The sequence below is a fragment of the Nelumbo lutea genome, chromosome 5 (assembly GCF_056320005.1).
Source record: "Nelumbo lutea isolate HS-2025 chromosome 5, American lotus-T2T, whole genome shotgun sequence".
NCBI lineage: Eukaryota > Viridiplantae > Streptophyta > Magnoliopsida > Proteales > Nelumbonaceae > Nelumbo > Nelumbo lutea.
The window spans coordinates 25452611-25475742 of NC_142688.1; the positions used below are offsets into that span (position 1 = coordinate 25452611).

General features: G+C 37.0%; 2 protein-coding genes across 3 annotated transcripts in view; one reads left to right on the top strand and one right to left on the bottom strand.

Annotated features, from left to right (window-relative positions):
• The first annotated feature begins 1217 nt into the window (after nt 1-1217).
• MRL1 (Pentatricopeptide repeat (PPR) superfamily protein) lies at nt 1218-20907 on the top strand. 2 transcript variants are annotated; one of them, XM_088946076.1, is made up of 20 exons: nt 1267-1713; nt 2501-3147; nt 3232-3284; nt 3422-3650; nt 3890-3953; nt 4088-4232; nt 4345-4460; nt 4801-4929; nt 5218-5391; nt 6685-6849; nt 12242-12382; nt 14614-14713; nt 16998-17106; nt 17207-17298; nt 17539-17629; nt 18734-18965; nt 19057-19149; nt 19638-19686; nt 20060-20153; nt 20275-20907. In XM_088946076.1, the coding sequence occupies exons 1-20, from the start codon at nt 1273-1275 to the stop codon at nt 20507-20509; spliced, it is 3399 nt and encodes a 1132-aa protein (XP_088802202.1). In that variant the 5' UTR covers nt 1267-1272; the 3' UTR covers nt 20510-20907. The 2 variants fall into 2 exon arrangements, with proteins under 2 accessions (XP_088802203.1, XP_088802202.1); XM_088946077.1 differs by having other exon boundaries at nt 1218-1713; nt 2501-3284.
• A 772-nt stretch (nt 20908-21679) lies between these two features.
• The window catches only part of LOC148851126 (5'-3' exoribonuclease 3-like), a 48836-nt gene continuing 47383 nt past the window's right edge, over nt 21680-23132 (bottom strand). Inside the window, 2 exon segments of the mRNA XM_088945665.1 lie at nt 21680-22523; nt 22611-22690. Of these exon segments, the coding sequence (XP_088801791.1) occupies nt 22313-22523; nt 22611-22690 (291 nt within the window). The 3' untranslated portion in view covers nt 21680-22312.

Consider the following 23132-nt stretch of genomic DNA (forward strand, 5'->3'; position numbering starts at 1 on the left):
CACCGGAGAATGGTATAAAACTCTCCATCATCTTTTTTCGATCACAAGGGGTGACAACCTCATCTCCACTTCCCCCATCTTCACTTGCGATTACTGCTGCTATGTCATTGGTGTGGTTCCATGAACCAACAACGGATCCTTGATTTGATGTTCAGGATCTTTGGATCTCGACTTCAATCTCTAGTTCTAGAATGCAGTGTACAACTAGCAGGATGAGAGGCATGATGGCAAAAGTGATAGAAAGAAGACAGAGGACAGTGGGACCTCTTGGAGTCAGAGCTGGAGGACATGGGGACCTCACGGAGCCGAAGGACAGTGGGACCTCACTGAGAAAGAGGATGCTGGTGAAGTAGACTAAGGCAAAGAATATCAAGAGAGAAAGAGAGAAAGAGAGTCGTTCCCAAGTTCGTATTTTCCTAAGAGTAAATTATCTGGCATCTTGGCAATGACACGCTAATGCATGGCGTTGTCGGGATAGGGAGAGTTCCATAGTAGATAGGGTTGTTCATAAGAAGGCCCAACCCAGACCGACCCAACCTGAGTCGGCCAGGTTTTCATCAGCATCGGTCGGTTTCGGGTTGTACAAATTCATAAACCGATGGTTCGGATCGGTTGAAAACCGAAACCGACCTGAACCGAACTGACTTAGTTTCTACTTAACTAAAAATCGAAATATCTTAAAATATATATTCTAATATCTATATCTAAAAAATATATATTATGAAATATGTCAGATATATATTTCTAAAAAATATATATTCCAATATATTTGTATGTATATTTTTGTTTATATATATATATATATATATATATATATATATATATATATTTCTAAAATACATATTTCAGTTTTAAATATATTTCTAGAAAACTAGGTGGCCATAGGGGGCATGGATGAACTTAGAGCCGAAACCGACCCAAACTGACCCAACCCAACTCAAACTGACTAGGTCGGTTTTGCTTAACACTGGGTCGGTTTCAGTTTCCATCTCAGGTAACCCGACCAGGTCAGGTCGGTTGGAAAAACTTCAATAAACCAACCCAACCCGACCCGTAAATAGCCCTAATAGCAGAAACAGAGTAGAAGCCTTTCACTTTACACTGTGATGGCCAAGCATCATTAGCGTACAAATTTAAATCCGGTTCTATTTTCCATCGAATCACTGAACCGGCGCCAACTTTTTTATCGGTGTAAAACTGAATTTACACCTGAAACAAACGCAGCCTAAAACAAAAAGATATGCCACGTTAGCAACGCATGGATTAGAAACCATGTATCTCCCTCTTCCCTCCACACACACAGTTTCACTGTTTCAGTCACCTTTCCACGTTTCTTTCTCTTCCCTCTCCCGCTCCCTTTCTCTGCGTCTGGCTTCCATGGATGTGAATTTATCTGCAAAAGCCCAGAATCTAACCTTGGTCTCCTGTTTTACTATCTCTTCGTCCTACTCTTCTTCTTCTTCTTCGACTTCGTCACCTCGATTTTGTTCTCTTCGAAGAGAATTTCTTGGCTCTTATGACCGCTTGAGGTTTCCTGGTGCTCGTTTTCGAAGGAAATGCAAGAAATTAGGGTTTCTGATTCAATCCCCCCGACTTCTCCCCAGAGCGTCTTTGTATTCAAAACCGTTTCTTGTCATTGTCGCTATCGCCACTGTCTCGGCCCTTACTGTAGTTTATTTAGTTCATACCAGAAGAAAGAAGGATGCGCAAGAGGTGAGTTGAGATTTTGGAGTTCTTTTCCTATCTTTTCTTTTCTGTAATCTGAGCTTGCTTGAATTCATCTTGTTGTTTGATGTTGTATGTGAAAGTTGCTTGAATTTGTCATTTGCTGTTATTTCTCTGGATTTTTTTATCTCGTTTTGTGATGCAAATAGTTTCTTCCCAACCTTTGTGAGCTGAGAGTATAAGTCCAGTATTCGTAGTTTGTCAGAACTCACAGGCAATTAGAAACATTTGTGCTCGAACATCTTTGCAAGTCCCGATGTAGTCGCTATGGACGCATCAAATCTGGTTTGCCCCTGATAAGCCTTTTTCTTTCTTTCTTTCTTTCATACTAAAAGAACCTATCGAGGGCGAAGTGCAAAACATTTCATGCGTCCATAGCGGTCACATTAAACACTCAATTGACCCAGAATATGACTCTAATTTCTTATGTTTCTGCTCCACCGACAAAATCAAGTCATTAATCCTCCCTTCACTGGGCATGGACTAAATGCGATGTGCAGAATCTAAAGTCCTATAAGATCTCTCTTGGAGCATTTAACTCTGGCTGGGTTAACATTTTGTTATTTCATGTTTTTTTTTTGCTAATCTTCACTAAAGCATCAACGATAAGCATTCTTTGCTATACTGGGCGTTTGGCATGCTAAATTCATCATCTATAATAGATTTAGGCATTTTTGTTTGCCTTCTAGGAGTGACAATGTAATTTACCTTCATTTATGAAAGAACAGTGTTGTAAAGCCAACATTCTAATACTTATGCAATTTCATTTCTATAGTCTTCAGGTACCCAAGATCCTGACGAATTTCAGAATCTTGCATTATCCAAACAAAGCAGAGATTTCACTAATCAGAGTGTTGATAATCAGATTCTGGATCTTGAAAAAATTAGTGATGGAACCCCCGCAGAAGAATTAAAAGCTATATTTGAAGAAACCAGTGAGAAGGGGCATAATAATTTAGAGAAAGAGGTGCAGTTGTCCCAGTTTAAGAAAACTGCTTTGATGTTTGAAGAAAGCCCCTTCACTGAAGCATCAGAGTTATCATATTCTGTTTGCAGTACCAAAAGTTCTATTTTGACAAAGGAAACAGAAAGCATGGATCCAACTCTTTCATCTCCTGTACTTGGTGAATCAGCTTCTGGAGAAAAAGTACGTTTTGCAAAGGATATGCCAGAGTTGGTGTTAAAAGGATATCAAGAGGAAGCTGTTCCATGGTCTGAATTGTCTGGGCTACTGGTTGACCCTAAATCTGCTTCTGTCATTCATTTAAAGCATGTGCCTGCAGAAGTAAGTCAAGAACACCAATTCAAGAACGAATTGGATGATGAAGGTGAAGTTCAAGTTTCCACATATAATGGCTTCTTCAGGCCATCTTTCAGAGAAGAAATTCACACATTTTATGAAGAAAATCAGTCAGGAGTGAGGTCTATATCAAACTTCAGTAGTCTAAAAACAGTGCCTCCTCATATTTCCTTGAACAGTAACAGTAACTTTTCTTCATTGTTAAGGACTAACATGCTGAGCGGAGCAGAAGTGTCAGAAGGCTTGCATAATACTACAGGTTATTCCTTAATATCATTGCTTAACCTTTTTCTTTCTCTTATGTTAGTAGTGATGGTATTTTTGGGTTTCTTACTTTATGGACTTCATTTAAAACCTGTAAACTGACAAAAAATAAGGGTGCCTGTAAAATTTCAGATTATCATGAAAGAAAAATGCCTCTTTCATGTTATAAAGAAGGTTCTTGTCATAGAAGAAAAGACTTTCGAATAGGCAAGGGATTTCCAAGAGATACAGGGAAAAAACTTACACCTCAGAATGGTGACAGAAATTTACACCATCCTCAACCAAATGGCTTGCATGCCAATGATAGAAATGATATATCAGGGTCTATTGATGCTTACAATCGCTTGCTAAGTGATGGAAGGTAAAACTTATCTTTAGCTTTTACATTTTGAATCATATTGATTTTCACATTCATGAGAAAATTTTTAAGCTTATGATTACAACTTATAAATTCAGGTCAAGCTGAATAAATTCAGAGGCAGTTTTTTGTTACCAAATCAGATTTTGATGATTTATTTGACCTGGTGGTAGCAGTTCATGGTTTATCTGTCATATTATATGCTTTCTGAACTTATCTTTTAAATTGTATTGATTTTCCAGGGTAACTGACTGTGTAGAATTGCTAGAAGACCTAGAAAGAAAGGGTTTGTTGGATATGAATAAGGTATGTCTGTTTCTCCTTCAGATAAAGTCAGTTCAACTGAGCATTATCCCAACTAGTAAGGAACTTGGATTGACTCCATTTCTACTATGGCTATTATTTGAGTTTTGTTTCACCTTTTTTTTCTTTCTTTCCAGGTATATCATGCAAAATTCTTTAACACTTGCAAAAATCAAAAGGCTGTCAATGAAGCTTTTCGTTTTATAAAGCTGATTTCTAATCCAACCATGAGTACATTCAATATGCTTTTGTCTGTGTGTGCGAGTTGTCAAGATTCAGATGGTAATTGAATTTCACTGTCAACTTGTTGTTTAATTGGGTTTGCCCCGTCAGTCAGTAAGTCTAGATATAATTATACATTCATATGGTCTCTGATCTATTGATCTTCATTTAGGAGCTTTCCAAGTTCTGCAATTTGTCAAGGAGGCTGGACTTAAGGCTGACTGCAAACTTTACACTACTCTAATATCAACTTGTGCTAAAAGTGGGAAAGTTGATGCTATGTTTGAAGTAAGGCATTCTTACTGAATTTCTCCTACTACAGGCAATTATTAGTATTTGAATTTTTATCTTCTCGCATTTTCACTTCATGATGTCTTTCATACATCTCCTGGTCTCTGCAAGAACAAAACTTTAGGGTGCATTATTTCACATTGCTTTCTCATTGATGTCTGGCAAGTGTAATCAATGTGACCCAGCACAGCTATATATGTACGTATGTAAATAGTTAGAAATGCTTTGATGCAAGGTTGTCCAGATTGATGTTTTGTATCATGGCTAGCATGTAATCTATCCTTTTTCTGCCTTTTGAGTTTTCCTCAATTGAATGGATCAGAAGTTGTCTCCATAGGTCTTTCATGAAATGGTTAATGCTGGAGTAGAACCAAATGCTCATACATATGGAGCATTGATCGATGGCTGTGCTAGGGCTGGTCAGGTGGCTAAGGCTTTTGGTGCCTATGGAATAATGAGATCCAAGGTATGTAGTGTATTATAGGCTTGTATTTTATCTTACATCGAGGGCCTTGGACCACTGTTATGTAGAAGATACTTTTTTCTATTATTATGCTCTGGAAGTTGTTTATGTTCTAGATCCAAAGCATCTGTACCCTACTTAGCTTTCCATTGTAATGACAATTTGAAAGCTATAATTGACCTGAGCATGTTCTCCAAAAAGATGTGGTTCCTGAGTCACTCATTCTTGTATGCTTCTATATTTGAGTTCCGAAATAAATCTTCACACTGAGCAAGGTTTTATATGCAGTAGAAAGTGAAGCCTGATCGAGTTGTATTCAATGCACTTATCACTGCATGTGGTCAATCAGGAGCAGTGGATCGTGCTTTTGATGTCTTAGCAGAAATGAGAACTGAGAACCAGCCCATAGACCCAGATCATGTCACTGTTGGTGCTTTAATAAAGACGTGCACACAAGCTGGTCAGGTGAGCTTGTTACCTTTTTTTTTTCTTTGTTGAAATTTGAAAATCGTCAGGTGATTTTCACTTGGATAACTACACATCTCTTTTTTATTCTACCCTATTGTTGGTATTGTTGCTTTAATTAATATAAGTGTAGTTTATCAATGTTTGAAATGTTGGTTCAAATCTAAATGTCAACCAATTTAAAAATAAGAAAATGTCAGAAATATTGGAAATAATGTATAAATTTATTATAAATTTTTATAACACTGTAAATATTAATATATGAAAATATCTGTTAATATTTTTTGAAGATATAAAATGACATACCCTTTTAAATAACTATATCATTATAGAATGATAAAAATGATGCTCTTAAAATTTTCGTACCATTTCAAGATGACCTCCTACTTTGCTTGGAATAAATTAAGGGTTTAAAAATTATTTTATAATACCCAGTAAATAGCTATAAACTTTATTGTGCTTTGCTTTGTTTAATATAAAAGTTATGATATGAATATAAAAAGACAAATCAGGATCCATGACCATGAGAGTTTGGCAAAAGCTTTTGCACCAACTGCCAATCTGACACAACCCTCCTCCTTTATTTGGGCTTAGGACTGGCAATGTAAGACAAGCTCATACTGGCTGCTGGCAGAATTTTTCCTAACTCTTACAAGAGTTTGAAATATTAAAGTATTGACTTTATTTCATTAAAATATGTATAATTAAAAATAATCTATAAAGGAAAATAATAAAGAAATAGTATCTATAATGATAAACTCAAAAAAATAATGGGCTCGAAGAGTATAGTGTCGCATAGAAACATATTATGTGGATGATATCTATGAGAGGACCATTACTTGGTGCAATGGTAAAATCTCAGGCTGGCAAGCGTGAGAACATGGGCTTGTATCTCGCTGTCTGAGAGTGGCCACTTTGTACCAAAGGTTAGGACTGTATCCAGTCTACACCTCCTAAGACCCCAGATAGCTGGGACCAACATTGGGTAATCAGTAATGGCCTTTCTTTTATATGCCATATCTATGTACATGTAAATTGGAATAACTAATAAAAATCTTACATTAATATAATTAACAAAGTAGAACTTTTTGATAACAATATAGAGGATTTTTAACAGACTAGAGAATATTTCAAGACATATCACTAATATTTTGTGTTTGTACATATGGAAATGGAAATATGTCATATTAGGAAATTTGTATACATTTTAAACCATGGATAAATTCTTTCCCTTTAATATAGGAAATTGTCTCCTTGTTTAAAATAATACTATAGGCAAATGACTTATTTCAGGTTGATCGGGCACGAGAAGTATACATGATGATCCATGAATATAACATCAAGGGCACCCCTGATGTTTACACTATTGCTGTTAATAGTTGCAGCCAGACGGGTGATTTGGATTTTGCACTGAATATCTACAGTGACATGAGAAGAAATGGTGTCGTTCCTGATGAGGTATTCTTTTTTCAACATTGGAATGTTTATATGGAAGTGGAACATGAAAAAAGAGCTAATGCCATTTCTTCCACTTTTGGTATGTAAGCTGGATTATGTCAATCAATGGAGCCTGTTTTTCTTTTTGACAAATTACAATTTTCCATGTAAAACAGAGTTATATACAAGAAAACACCAAAGAGGAATCAAAAGGTTCCATCCAAGGAAAAAAATCGAGAGAGGGGAAAACTTAAAACAATTCATCATACCATGTAAAACTATTAAAAGATCTCTAATGCATTCTGATGCACCTAAGAAGCAGGAAAAAACTGGCAAGCAACCAGATTGAAGATAGATTCATAAAACATAAGAATAGTACCCAATGATTGAAAATACCCTCTCCCCCAAACACAAATACACAGAAATGAAAAGGATAAAACAATAAACAGGAACCTGATGTGAGAACACATAAAGAAGTCTTTCCTCCACAACGTCACAACAGAATGACAGATTACTCATTATCAAAGCCAGTGCCACCTTCATTGCATGCCAAAACCTAAGCGAGGGGTTTCTAGGGAAACTCTTTTTTGGGCATGCTTGTAAGGCTACTGTAAATGGGGGGATCACCTTCCTTGGAAGGTGATAGTTGTACTAATTTTCTTTAAAAGTTCATGAAAGTTACGATTTCCTATAAAAAAATCCCAAACTGTAAGACTTTGTACACTATCAGGAGAAAATTTGGTTTACAATAAATTACAAGTTATACATTAAAATGTATAAAATTATAAATTAGTGAAAATCATAAACTTATACCTTTATATCTTGTTCCTACCAATCTTCAGAGCTTTCTTTTTACCTTTTGATATGTGAAGATTATATTTAAGGAAAGCATAGGGAAAGCTCCTCAAACAAGAATGAATACAAAGAAGAATCAACAAGGAGTTTGGGTATTGGAGTTATAGAAAGACAAAGAAGGGCAACCTCAGATCAAGGATAAGAAATGGAAAAAAAGCTTTACATCAGCAAACTTAGAGGAATACCAATGCATTAACAGCCATCTCGGTTTCACAATAACCCCTTCCAATGATACGTTGCTTACTCCCCAAGAACTTGCAGGCAATCCTTCTAAATATGCCAACATATTTGCAGCTCAAAGAAGTTGGATGTGCCCAAAGAACTTCAAACTTTATTAGGAGCCAGACCTGAACTTGCCATGGTGGATCTAAAACTTGGAAGCAAGTGAATAACGTTCTCTTTGGCCATTTTACACAGTAAGCACAACTTTGTCATGGTTCAATTCCTTCTCACCAAGTGACTATTAGTAAGGATATTATCAAGAGAAGTGAACCTTATACAAAGGCAATTTTTATGGAATGGAACACCCTCAAATCTCCTTTGATGGAAATGAAATATCTCTAGGTGGGCTCATACAGAAGCAGACAAGATAAAGAAGCCATCACCAGATATGCTGCTTGTGTCTAGTATTATGCCCCTCTGGTATTTATCAAAAAAAAAAAAAAAAAGAAAATTATGCCCCTATATACTCTTATTCATACAACACTGTACATTATCCTGGTAGAAAGGACAAAAACAATGATGTTTCCTCCCCCCCCCCCCCCCCTCTTTTTCTTTTCAAGGGCATCCTGCTTACAGCCCATCCTCCGACTGAACATTTAATTTCCATGAAACAAGGAGAAAGACAAGACTCCTTGGTGCTTTTGTTTTCCTTCTCAAAGTGAAAGTCTTTTTGGTAAGTGGACTAGCAAAAGCAGGGTTTGGTTCATAATAACATTGATCATTCGTATTTCGTAAATCTCAGTAATATACTTTTACTTTTTTAATTATTGTTGTTGCTGTTTTTGTTTGGCAGAATTATATTGTATCTTATAAGTAAAATCCTTCACAAGATGTATAAAAAATGGCCTTGGAAAATTTTGGCATGGAGAATAGCTTTACGTTGATTCCATTTGTTGGCCAACGGAAGAAAGAGAGAGAATTTTATATCCCAATTGGAGTGGGATGGACAAATTTTAACTAGGGAAGATGACATAGCAGAAGCCTTGGTGAACCACTTCAAATCTTCTTTGCTGTCAGTGGAGGTGTTAGAGAGAGTTTGGGTGACTTTGAGTGGAGGGCCGGCCCCGAGAAGCCAGAAGCGTCCCACCCGAAAGACTATTGACCTATAAGCCTGGTGGGATTGATCTCTCCAAACCAAGGTGCCTTCATTTTCGGAAGACAAATAATAGATCAAGTCCTCATTGCAAATGAATGTGTGGAGTATAAGGGCCGAAAAAAGGAGAAAGGCATGGTTTATAAGCTTGATCTTGAGAAAGCCTATGATTTGGTGGACTGGGAGTTTCTTCTATAAGTTTTGAGGCGTAGAGGCTTTGGAGTGAGGTGATGTAAATGGATAAAGGGATGTATCTCCTCTTGTCATTATTCCATCTTGGTTAATGGGGTAGCTAGGAACTTTTTCCCAGTTAAGAGGGGTCTTAGACAAGGGGATCCCCTTTCCCCCTTCCTTTTCACCCTAGTAGCCGATGTCTTAAGTGTTCTAATTGCTAGGGCTGATTCTAATAATTTGATCAGAGGTTGGAGAATTGGGAGGGACGCAGTGGTGGTTACTCATCTTCAATTTGCAGATGATATTATTGTTTTTTGTGGAGTGGAGCAAGAGGAGTTAATCAATTTGAAGAGGTTGGTAAATCAGTTTGAAAAGGCCTCTAATCTCAAAATTAATTGGGGAAAGAACTGTGTGGTAGGGGTTAATAAATCAGAAGAAGAGGTAGGAATCCTTGCTAGAGTGTTGGGATGTGAAGCTGGTGATTGGCCGTTAGAGTATCTAGGATTACCTTTAGGAGGGAATCCAAAGTTGGAAAGCTTTTGGTACCCAGTTTTGGAAAGATTCTCAAAGAGACTAGTAGGATGGAAGAGAAATTACATCTCTTTGGGAGGAAGAATTACCCTAATAAAATCAACTTTGGCAAACCTACCAATTTACTTCCTTTATACCTTCAAGATCCCCACTAGTGTGGCTTTTAAACTGGAGAAATTAATGGGAGATTTCTTATGGAAACCAGGGGATACAAAGATCACTTGGTGAAGTGGGAGGTGGTCTCTAGAAGTAGAGATAGTGGAGGGTTGGGTATAGGAAACATAAAGCTAAGGAATACAGCCTTTTTGGGAAAGTGGTTGTGGAGACTAACTCTGGAACAGGACAACTTGTGGCACAGGTGGCAGAAAACAGGTGGGATACTGGTCTTGACCCTAGGGCATCCCGGTCATCTCTTTGGAAAGCTATCCATGGTGTTTTACCCTCATTTCTTCCATTTATCAGACTTGATGCTTGTGCAGGGAATAAAGTCCGATTCTGGGAAGATGTCTGGTTTGGGGATGTCTCCCTCAAGGATAGATTCCCGTCCATCTACTCTCTTTCGTTGAATAAAGAAAAAACCATTTCCTCTGTCTATCTGAATGGTAACTCTTGGGATTTGGGTCTGAGGAGGGGGTTGAGGGAGTCCGAAATGGGTATGGTTGATGATCTAATTGCCCTTCTTAATACTCTGTTCCTTGATCAGTCTTGCTTGGATAGTAGAATTTGGTCAGCCTCTCCTTCTGGGTTTTTCACTAGTGCTTCTTTTTACAATGCTCTTCTCGATTCATCTAACTTGGCAGGAACCTTCCCAACAAAGGAGGTTTGGTGTAACCTTGTACCCCCCAAAATAAGGGCCTTTTGCTGGGAGGTAGTACTCCAGAAAATCAACAACTTAGATATGCTGCAAAAAAGAAGGACAAACTATTGCCTTTCACCCCACGTGTGTAGCCTCTGCTTGGCCTGTGGCAAGACCATTACACACTTATTTATATCCTGTCCTTTTGTAGCCTTTGTTTGGAATTGGTTTTCCTCTCTTTGGATGCAGGTGGACCCCTCCTTCGGATGTAGTAAGACTCTTTGATCCGAACTTCTTTAGACCTCCAAAGAAGGGGAGAGCATTGTGGAGAGCAACAAGAGCAGCTCTTTTGTGGTGAATTTGGGAAGAAAGAATCAATAGGATCTTCCAGGGTTCTGAAAGATCTAAGGAGCAAATCATTGACTACATATCTACCAAGGTCATTCATTGGGTTAAAGCATCCCCTTTATTTAAAGATTATTCAGCTGATGATTTGTTTAGAGGATGGTACACTGTGGCAAACTCTTCCTCATTGAGGTCTGTGTTAAAGGAGCAATGGATCCCTCCTGCACATCAATGGGTGAAGCTGAACTTCGATGGGAGTTCCTTAGGAAACCCTGGTCCCTCTGGGGTGGGAGGAGCTTTCAGAGACAGGGAGGGCAGACTGGTTGCACTGTATTCAGGTCTGATAGGTGATAGACACTCTTTGAGAGCAGAAATTATGGCCTTTCTATAAGGTCTAAGACTGGCTAAACAATGGGGCTTACACCAGATTGAGGTAGAGGGGGACTCTAAACTATTAATTGGGTGGTTGCAGTCACATAACTTGGGGGCCTGGGTACATTGACAATTCATGAGGGAAATAAACTGCTTAGCAAGGGAGGTTGGGGCACTGTTCAAGTGGACAAGGAGGTCAGCGAAGGGACTAGCTGACACCCTTGCAAAGCAAGGAACTTTCAGGGAAAACTTGTTTTGGGCTCTTCTGTAATCATAAAGTACTTTTCTTGGGGTAAACACCCTTGACTGGGTGGTGACAATGTATTCTCTTAATATGTCTAATGAAAGTTGCCGTTTCTGATTAAAAAAAAAAAAGATATTGAGATCAGGCAGCATGGATGACACTTGAACACAAGATTCTTTTGGATTCAGAGATCAACAAATGGATTGGCACACTATTTTGGTAGACAAGGGGTAAACAGGGAGCAAATGTCTTGGGGAATATTGTAAAGGGTTTTATTTGTTTCATCTATCGCTAGTAGCTGACGCAATCATCAGTTGTACATGGCATTTCTTCTTGAGCTTAATAAAAGTTTCTTGTTACCTACTTTTTTTTTTTTTGAGATAGTTAAGGTATAAATGTATAATACTTGATGTACAATCAAATTTTGTTTCAGTTCTATGCAGTAACTGTACAAAACCACTCTCTAGTCTCTCTACATTGGCATTTTAAGCAAAAAAGTGTTTCCTTATAGAATATTTCCTGATCTCACATTCTTTAATTCTTTCCACTGAACCATGAGAAGTCCTTGGCCACTGCACTCCTAATAACTTCTGTGACATCCTATTCCTGGTTGTAAAAAATTCTTCTGTTTCTATCTCCCCATTCCAGAAGCCTACTTTGTAATCCCATTTCAGCATTTTCTTTTCTTTGATTTTCCATGTCATATTTCACTGTAACTTTTTGCCCTAGAATTCTTTTGCAGCATGAACTTAAGAAATTTCTTGGTCTTTTAAACTTACAGATGTTCCTCAGCGCTTTAATAGATGTTGCTGGGCATGCTGGCAAGTTAGATGTTGCCTTTCAAATCATAGAGGATGCCAAAAAACAAGGAATGCAACTTGGAAATGTATCATATAGCTCATTGATGGGAGCCTGCAGCAATGTATGTACCATCTGGTGGTTCCAATGTTGAATTTGCCTTTTTTTTTATAATGTGTATTTTTTATTAGTAAGATAATTCTGTAATTAATGCAAAAGTAAAAGGAGAAGATACCCCTATACAAAAAGTTTATTATTTTATCAGTAACAGAGCTTCAGATTTTATTGTTATAGTGTGAAAAGAACTCATCCCAGAAAACAGAGTTGAAGAAAGTACGAAAAACAGCCTATGGCTAATCTATATCGTGATGTGGACGTTTTTATTGGGAAGACATATCACAGCCGGCAGCAGCAGTAAAGGGAGCAAGATTTGCTGATTCTCATCTAATCTAATTCTAGCTAGATACAGTTCTTATCTTATCAGTTCAGTAGGATAGATTAAGGGAGTCTTATCTTATCTTATCAGTTCAGTAGGATAGATTAGTAGGGAGTCTTCCTAAAAGTAGGATTCTTATCTCTTGTAATCTCCTATTTAAGGAGCTGATTTTATTCAATAAAGGCATCGAAAGTTTCAGTCAAGAAAGAGAGCAAGGAGAGTTAGGTGATCTCTTGGACAAATCACCGTTAGGGCGCCAAGATAGGTTCATCAAGAGCAGGGAGGAACAAGGGAAAACAGGAGGTTTTCCCCGTGGACCGACCCGTGACGAGATCCTACTCTCGGGCCCATAACATATTGTATATACAAAATTTCAACTTTGTTACAATTATATCCCTGAACCTGGCTCAAAAAGGTACTATTATAAGCTTTTTTTTTTTTTTTTTTTTTGAAATAGGTAAAGTATACTATTATAAGCATTCAGCTTCATGCACAACATATACATCAATTCACTCCTTCTAGTGCTCACGAAAAGAACAGAAGGTTAGTTCTTTAAAATCAGCAAGGATGGTATCCCAAGAGAAAAAAAATGGGTATTCCATGGCCCACACTATGTTACCCAGACATGGCAAAGACATGGCTGGACAAGGTGTACAATACAGAATTTACACTAAAAATTGAAGTGTCCGACATGGTACAGCACTCTTGTACAAGCATCATAGGTTCAAAGATTTCTTGTCTCTCCAAATGCTCCTGTAAATTGCAAAAGAGTCAAGCTCCAAAGAATACCACCTTGCTTGCTGAAACCCCTATAAGTCAAGAATTATTTTGAGAAACTCACCTAGGATTTCCAATTGTCTTCCAAAGAGTTTTACACAGTCCTTTCTTTAATCAAAATATTGCAATGAGTTAATAGGTTTAGCAGGTATCTGGATGGCACATATTGTACATGCATCAATCGTTTTTTCCCCTTTGATGAGCAACAGTAAAAGATGCTTTATTACTGAAAAAGTTGCAGCATATCCAAAACTTTCAATATCCATATATAAATGAATGTGCTAATATTCCCCATATAAAATTTTCCCTTGTAGCTCCCAATTTAGCTAGGGAATCAGCTAGCCTATTGACTGATCTAGGTGTCCACGCAAATGAGGCATTTAGTTTGGCAGCTAGGGCTCTAACTTCCCTAACTAGAATTCTAAGTGGCCAAGCTACTGCTTCCCCTTGTTTGATCAATTTTTTACAACTTGACAACCCCCTTCAACAAGTAATTCCATGCATATTGGATAAACAAAGTCTTAAACCCTTGATTAGTGCTAACAGTTTTAAACTAAGAGTCTATGTCTCTAGGATAAGCTTAAAAGGATGTACCCCCTGTCATCTCTATAGCTCACCAGATAGTCCTGGGGTTGCCTAGACTGCACCTGTTAAAGTTCAATTTATTCCTGCCCATCTCCACTGCTTGCTATCCTATATTATTCCTAATTTGTCTCCTAATGGATCAACCTGCTACATTCTGCCACCATGCATACATCTATCATGGCACCTCTTGAAATAAGATTATCAAGTGTGTCATCATATGCTTGTCCCTATGGATAGTTTGTAAATTGTAATTAATGGAGATAAGTATGTGGAACTGTGTCAGCTGACACCAGACAATTTTGGTCAAATAAATTTAGTGTTTATGTGGAGGTACTTATATCCCAGATTTCTGTTGGTACCTCCTCCATGCTTGTATTTTGAAATCTCTGCACTGCCTGTTGTATTTCATGCCTGATCCTAGCACATTTTTCCAGGATTTACCACTTACTTTTGTCCCTTTTGTAATGCGTCTTTTCACTACTTTGTCAATAAATCTGTGTAGCTGTGAGAATTTGCACTGATGAATGTTAATAATAGGTGTTCAATTCTTATTTCAGGCAAAAAACTGGCAGAAGGCACTGGAACTATATGAGAATATTATGGCCATTAAATTGTATCCAACAGTCTCAATGATGAATGCATTGATCACTAGCTTATGTATGTTCCTTCTGGATTACCTCTTTAAACCATGTCTTTTTAAACAAGAATGATTAGGATTCTATTCTACCTTATTCATTTTTATTGTGGGAAAATACTGGACTAAGATGGATGAGCCTAGCCTAACTGTAAGAACCATACCAGTCTGGAAGATCTAAGATCAAGCCAGACGCAGTAGAGTGATCCAGCCTTGAGACAACAAGACATGGTGTCTTGAGTGGTGAAGACTGGATTCAATCCCAGTCATGGTGAAGCACCAACAACATGCTCTTCACTATCTGGCACCTTCAGCTTCCGTTCTACCTTTTGAAGTTCTATGTTTCCCTGTTTCAATCTAGAGTCATGTTAATGTAGCAATGATTCTATGAACTTCTATGTAGTTAACAAATACATTTTCTTTTTTATGTGCACAGTACCCTTTTTATGAACCATTCCTTGTAAACCCTTTATGACACGTTCTTGTAGTTTCACCTAAGAACCAACATGGCCTCACATGTATTGATCAAAATAAAAGTAGACTATCACATCTAAAAAATCATGAAGCTGACATTTAATAAAAAAAGCATGCTTGGAATGCTTATCATTCTATATTACTTGGAAAATTGTAATCGTATCGTAAATTGTAGAGAAAATTGAATTGAATGGAATTGTGAATCACATTGTAAATTGTAAGATTATTTCTATTTTTACAAAACTTGTAAAGAACTAAATATAGATATATTTAAAGGCAAAATATATTATAGAAAAGTGATTCTACCCTATTTTTAATCCATATCTACATGTATGTACCTAAATCAATTATATAATCAAATTTGACTTGAAAGTCAAATAATCTACATACAAGGACTCTGTTTCCTATATATGATGGAAAATGAACTCAATATATGGTTTAAATAACATAACTAAGTCAATTTTTAGTAAGGTCTTTATAATAAGTCACCTTTGACAAAACTAACTATTAACAAAATAAAATGACAAAGTAGAGAACTAATTCTTAATTGAATTGATTTGAATTGCAAGAATCGTATAAATTGTAAGATATCTGATTCAAATCATAGGATTCAAACAATATAATAAGATTTATGCATATTCAGATTCAGAAATAAGACTCAAAAATCATATCGTAAATCGTAAGATATTAACAACAATGGTTGTGCTAGAAAACTGGTGGATCTTCCTTTGTTATAATCTGTAACAATTTAGTGGATAATTTGTATATAATTTATCGTTCTTCTTGTTGGAGTAAGGAAAGCAAAGGGAGTGGTTTGTCCTTTTGTATTTTTCATAGGGAGTAAAAAATCCATTATTTACTTGTTAAATGACAGGGATCAGTTTTCTACTTAAATTTGTATTGCATTAAAACTATCTACATTCATGACCGATATAGTTAATTCAATTGAACTATGAAGATTTGCAATTAGAGGAAAAGTGGGTATGTCCAATAGATTATCTTGAAGTGGCCTGAATACTTTGATTTTGTATCAATAGGTATGACCAAAGACCAGTATTTCCTATTACTTTGGGATCTTATTGTTGCTAAGTTAATAGCTCTGTTTATATGATTTTAAAAGATGGATTATTTATCTGCTTTGCTTGTCTTCATAGACCTCTATATTAGAAATGGTAATTTACAAGCATTTATAAGAATTATATTCTAATCATCTTACTTATTATTTAATATGGTTGATAGTTAGTATATTATAGTTAATTATTATGAATATTGCATAGTTATACACTTTTTTTAATCATTAACACTGATTAAAGAGAATTTATTGATATCCCTGCTGTAAAGAGAATCCTACATCAGGTTACAGTACAAGTCATGTAAAATAGAAAGTTCTGATAGAAACAAGTGTAAAAAAAGTGTAGAAGGCAAATACACTTATCAGCCTTGACAGTAGGCCCCTGAACTTCATGCTCCCTAGGATAAGTCCTGTCTAGGAACTCCTTCCCTTGCAAGACTATCATCTGAAACTTGGCAAGTCTAGGTATATAGCTGATTGAGCTGTTCAAGAATTATCTAGTGGTTTCACCTTTATAATTAGGAATATAAAATCTCAAGGTCCTCAAATTGCTACAGACAGACATTCAATAACAACTTGGCAGTCACCTTCAACTAAAAGACTTTACTTATGGTGAATCTATTTGTTCTATTAAGAAATAATACTTCCACTCACCAATAATGACATGCTCCAATTATGATCTCTGTCATCTTTTGTTGCTTTGGTGGAATTGGAGAACTGCAAATAAGGTTGAGGAATCATGTAGTCAGGCATTCTTACAGGTGAGGGGAACCAACTGCAGAAGGCTGTTAAGGTTCTAGATGAAATGAAGGAAATAGGCATATGCCCTGAAAATATTACATACTCCATTCTTTTGGTAGCTTGTGAAAAGTAATTTCTCTACACTTTACACTTTAGGTTTAACAATAATAAAGTTCTCAAGGCCTTTTTCAAACTATTCAGATTTAATTCTCCTCTCCTGTATTTGTAGGAAGGATGAGCTAGAATTAGGCTTCACACTCCTTTCTGAAGCCAAGAAGGAAGGCATTGTCCCTAACCTCATTATGTGCAGATGTCTGACTGGTAAGCTCATTGCACATTTCCGATTGATCAGCTTCTTTTTGTTATTTATACTCATGATTATTTTGTTGATCAGGAACTATTTCTTACTGTTTCTTTAAGCTTTAAAAATTATAGGTTTGGGTGCCTTTTGGCTTTGGTTTAAATGTACAAATGCCAAATGTTTAATGCAAATTTCTATAATTTCATTCATTTATTGTTTTTATGGAGCATAATGACCAATTAAATGTGATGCCTTGGAAGGGCTGTGCTTACGGAGGTTTGAGAAGTCTTCTTCAATGGGTGAGCCTGTTCTATCCTTCAGTTCAGGAAAACCACAAGTCAACAATAAATGGTATCTCATCTAAAGAGCTTCTGAGCTTGTTCCGTGTTTAATGAATGTAGATATTCACCATGATCATGCTTTTAACTTTTGATAAAATTGAGCTTTTTGTGTGGTCAGAATGTTTGCATAGGTAACTGATAACTTGTAACTTGTATTAATTAGCACTTTAAAATGTTAAGTAGCAGTACATAGCTCCGTCCAGAGCCACCCTTTTTTCTTATGAGTACAAACTAGCCCAAAATAAATGTCCCCTTGATACTCCTTGCTTTGGTAAAGTCTCCCCTTCGATATTGCTACTCCTTTAATCAATTTATAGGCATGTCAGCACATTTACCATCACCTTAATCATCCGTTGGGTTGAGATATCAGTTTAGACATATATTATTGTGTTGTGACTTATTGATGGTCTTGATTCTGCAGTCCCTCTCAAGGGATAGGCATTAGGCAATTGCTGAGCCTGACTAAAATGGAGAAATGATTAGAGGCTCCAAGGAGGTTGTATAAAAATATAGACTAATTGACTCCACATTCAGATGCCACATGGCTTCCATATATGCTGTCACATGGCATTTGCATGCCATTGACTTACATTCAAATGCCATTTGGCATGTACATGCATAAAACATTCTGTTGTATCCAAGTGCCATTATTACTTTTACTTTAAAAAACATGTTTTTGAAAAATTTTCATCCAAATGGTTTTCAAAGTAAAAATACGAAAGTAAAAGTATTCCACGTGCTTTGTACTCTGGTATTATTAAGAGTATAAAGTACAAAGTACCACCAAACAATGCCTTAGATTCTTTATGTTTTTATTTTTATTTTTTATTTTTTTTGTTATTCACACCTATGAATGATCAGGCTTCTTTCCACTTCACTCTTCTAAACTGAGTTGTTTGCCATCTAGTTAAACGTCTCTATGCTTTGCGATTTTATTGCATTAACCATCCCATTTGTTTATTTTTTATAATTTATTTTCTCAGAGATTAAAGTTAGATGAAAGCTTTCATTCATGTCAAAACTATTAAATTTTGAACTGTTGAAAATTTGACTTAACACAAGTAACAATAAGAACTTTTCTCACAGTAATATTAATACCTTCATTTACTGACAGGACATCATTGGCCTTAATGGTTTACCGTGAAACAATTGTAGCTGGTGTCGTACCAACCATGGAAGTATTTTCTCAAGTTTTGGGATGCTTGCAGCTTCCTCGTGATACTTCTTTGAGAGAAAGACTTGTTGAGAATCTTGGTGTCAACACCAGTTCTTCAAAACACTCAAGCATATATTCATTGATAGATGGATTTGGGGAATATGATTCACGTTCTTTTTCTTTACTTGAGGTCAGTGAAAATTTAAAACCATTCTGACTACATTCTGAAATTTTGAATTTTTATAATTCTAGACATTAATTTAGCATTTTATAAATTTTAGGAAGCTGCTTCACTTGGTGTTGTTCCATGCGTATCCTTCAAAGAAAGTCCAATTGTTGTTGATGCAAGGAAGCTGGACGTTCACACTGCAGAGGTGAGCCTGTTCATAACAAAAAGTGTGGAAGTACTAATGATTTCCTTGTAGAAGTATTCGTTTTATTTTTATTGAAAGCCTTAAGCTTGGGAACCTGGGAGCTCCACGTAGTGTTAGTTGGTCTTGAAATTTAAGCTAGCAATACCTTTTTAGTGCTTTAATTAATTGCACATTTCTGAAAAGTTTTAGGCAGCAACGTTATTTCTTACACTTTTTTGATGGAACCTATAGCAACTTATCTTTGTAAGACATTTTCTTAAGCTCAATACTTACCCTTGTGTTTGAAAGTATGAAATCTCGTTCAGTTTATACAATTACATTGACATTATAGATGGTTATTGAAGTTAAAGTAATTCTCTTTGTTTCCATTAATGTTAGATCATGACAATTTTCTAGGTTTAGAAAACCAAATTTCAGTGCATCAGGACCATCATTTATTTGATGCTTCATGACACCATCTTACTGTTTCCTCTCTGTAAACTGTTCAGGTTTATTTCTTAACAATTTTGAGAGGTCTCAAGCATCGTCTTGCTGCTGGTAATACTATCTCCAGATATTTGATTTCCTGAAGTCAATTTTATACATTTGCTAGGATCTTTGCAACTTTCCACATTTTCAAACTAAATTGGAGCTGCCCATCATAGGGGTGAACTTGTTGGACTCAACACAAAAATTATATTCCCTAATTGTTTTAGAAACCAAATAAGAAGAAACCATAGGCTGAATATTTAGATGCTCAATCTCATGCTTATTATGGGTTTGTTTCAATTTTCACCAAATTAAATAGGCTTGGAACAGCTGCAAGTCGCCCCCATTTAGACAAAATTGCCATTTAGGAAATAAATATACCCTGCATAGACTTCTGAACTTAAAATTCTTTGCTGCTCTTGCTTCTTTGGACTTTGTGCAGGTGCAAAGTTGCCCAATGTAACAATATTACTGCCTCTTGAGAAAACAAAATTTATGTCCAACGAGGGAAATAGAACGATTAATTTGGCAGGAAGGTGAGAAATGCTTCTATTGAACTACAACATAGTCAGTTTTGGTCTCCCTTATCTCTTTTGAGCAAAATGTAGATTTCCATAATCAATTTGTTTAGGATGCTCATTGCATTTAGTTTGACAGGATTGGTCAGGCCATTGCATCCTTGCTGAGGAGGCTACGACTAACCTATCAGGGAAACGAGTCATATGGGAAAATAAGAATCAATGGACTTGCCTTAAAACGATGGTTTCAACCCAAGCTTGATTCACCCTTCAGTGGAAAACCGGCAGAGTTGAGCTCATCGCCAACAAGACTAGGTAAAGGAATCAGTGACCAGCAGCGCAGCATCCGAAGTAGTAAATTATCATTGGAATAAGATTCTCTCTGCTGATGCCAACCATAAAGTAATTAAGAGAAACGGTCAAATCTTGTACTCTTCCAAAGAAATCGATGCATCAAAAGGATCACCCTTGAAGCCAAGGCATACACTTTACTGCATCAAGGGCAAAAGAGCAATTATTCCTTTCTATTATCATTGGATAAAGTGGTGGGGAACACGTATTAAAAGGAGAATGAAGGGCTTTTGCGCTTTACTAGTAATGTAGTAAAAGTTCCGTTGGCCCATTCACCATTGCACACGTCCAGTTTTGTAGCCAGATCCTGGACCTCGAGATTAAACCTATTTTTTTTTGTCCTATAAAATCTCCATGGACCTGCTTTGTAGTTGAAGCTTATCTAAATGTAGCACGTTTAACTAGTTACAACTGCTGCAAACGGTTATCCTTCTGCTTGTACTTTTCCTTTATTTACCATACATGAATAAACGATTGACATCGCTACGCCTGCAGGGAATATAGATGACTAGATCTTTACGTGATAACTGGTTCGATAATTAGGGACCCTAATTGCACCCATTATTGCATTCCTGTCCTTTGGGCCCCATGTATACGGTTTACCAAACACTACTTGATACCAAAATAACCAATTAGATGGTGATTGAAGGGAATCAATTCCTTCAAATTGCTTACTCAGGAACCATCGATTTGGCAAATTTGGGAACTTAAATCTAATGCAATAAATTCCTCGAAAAATCCAACTCACCATGCACATCAGTAATGATTGAATGAACATGTCGCCACCAGTCGTGCCAGAAATCACTTACAGTAACCAAGTGATTTTCTAGTGTGATTTGGGCAACTGGCACTGGTAGGCGAGATGTTTGGCGAATTTTCTTTCCAAAATCACCTGTTCCTCCCAACCACGGGAAGCTCCAAAAGATCATATTTCACTTTACAAAAAGCATGTATTGGCATAAAAGCAGTAACCAATCAACTGAAAAGCCAATTATATTCGACTTATGAACTGTCAGATAAAAAACTTAGGGTCCGCTTGGCTTGTAGGAATAGGAGTCTGGAATCTGAATGGTGCATCCCAAACCCTATTACTCTTTTAACTTGTTTATTCAAGGGCAAAATGCAATCTTGGTTGATTCTATTTTTGGCTTCCAAATTACACAATTCAAGCAGTTCTTTGTAACCCGTCAAAATGGTAGAAACCAATTAAGTGGTTTTCTTGAAAAATTCACCCATGGGGAGTGTTGATTGGTCAAAGCTCTGCAGGCATCATGGATTTACCTATGAAATAAATTAGGAAAAATACAATATACCTGCAAAAAAATCCTTGAGAAAACATAAAACATAAAACATAGAGCGCTGCGATTTTACAACAATCCCGCAATCAACTGCAAAATTTCAAACACTGTTAAAGACGGTTGTAGTCAGTGGGAGAGGGTCTGCTTTTCTCTCTCTAATCTAATGCTGAATATCGATTGCCGAACTTCCGAGGTTGTCCTCGTCCTCCAGCACTCCTTTGATTTGGTGCAGGGCCCTGACCACCTCTCCATTGATGAAGAGTTGCAGTCGAAGATGTTTGGTAACCCAAGTATCCAGCCCCGGGATGAACATTAGGTCCACCAGTGGGCACCACTACCGCGGTTCTAGGAGGATGCTGTGACCTCCCACCACGTAGTTGACCAGGTGAGTAGTCATCGTCTGGACTCCAACCACCTCCGAACTGTGGATTAGCCGATCTTTCACATGGGTGTTGTGAAGCGGAAGCATAATGCAGTCTGTTTCCATTATCTGTTGGATTTTGAGCAGCAGTGGGATAAGAAAACCCATCAGAACGGTCTTGCCCCATGTGCCATTTTATGACGTTCCTGATAATGATGTCTGCCATTTTGTTTAGTATTCCCTGTAGCACAAGATTGCGGTGGGTTGGAAATATGATCAACCCCATTATGTTCCATCCTCATCTGTAAGCTGTTAACAATAAGTCGATGTGCGACCTCCCCAAGCTGTCGACCAGAAATGGCTCCACGAGGATTTTGCCTGAAACAAGTGAGCAAGTAATTAATTGTTTTACTTTGTCCTTTTAGAACGAAGGCAGAAAATCAGCGGTATATATTGGCAGAGTACCTTCCATTTTCCGACGGCTTCTTTCCATTATCTTCATGCCATAACACAGGAGCTGGCTTGAGATCCCCTACTGTAACAGTCTGCAAGAGGAGAAGATGCACGTTCAGATGGCACAGTATTTCAAGCAACCAAAGTCGGACCACAGGGCAAATTCCTAGGGAGTGTTAAGTCCTCCCGTGGGGTCTTTCAAAGCTCACCACCAATTGAAAGCACAAAAAAGGTCATGCATATAAAAAGAAAATGATAATCTAACAAACTCATTATTGGATCAAGAATCCAATTCTGGATCCAGTAAAAATATAAAGCCCGATCTTTTAGAATCAACTCTCAACAACTAATTACATTTGATATTCATGCTTTTATCAGTATATCATCCAGAATTAACCACAAAGGTTTACACACACAGACATGTGAAACTTGGGCGTGCTTAAGTTGAGCTTTTGTCAAAATTTTAATAGGCCTGAGCCCAAAATAGTGTAAAATGCTTACTCGGGCCAACCCAAGTTGCACCTATACATATAG

Coding starts and splice junctions, on each gene's coding strand:
- MRL1 (XM_088946077.1), top strand. CDS start 1,273: ATGTATCTCCCTCTTCCCTCCACACACACAGTTTCACTGTTTCAGTCA. Junction 1,714..2,500: donor GAAAGAAGGATGCGCAAGAG/GTGAGTTGAGAT, acceptor TCATTTCTATAG/TCTTCAGGTACCCAAGATCC. Junction 4,930..5,217: donor ATGGAATAATGAGATCCAAG/GTATGTAGTGTA, acceptor TATATGCAGTAG/AAAGTGAAGCCTGATCGAGT.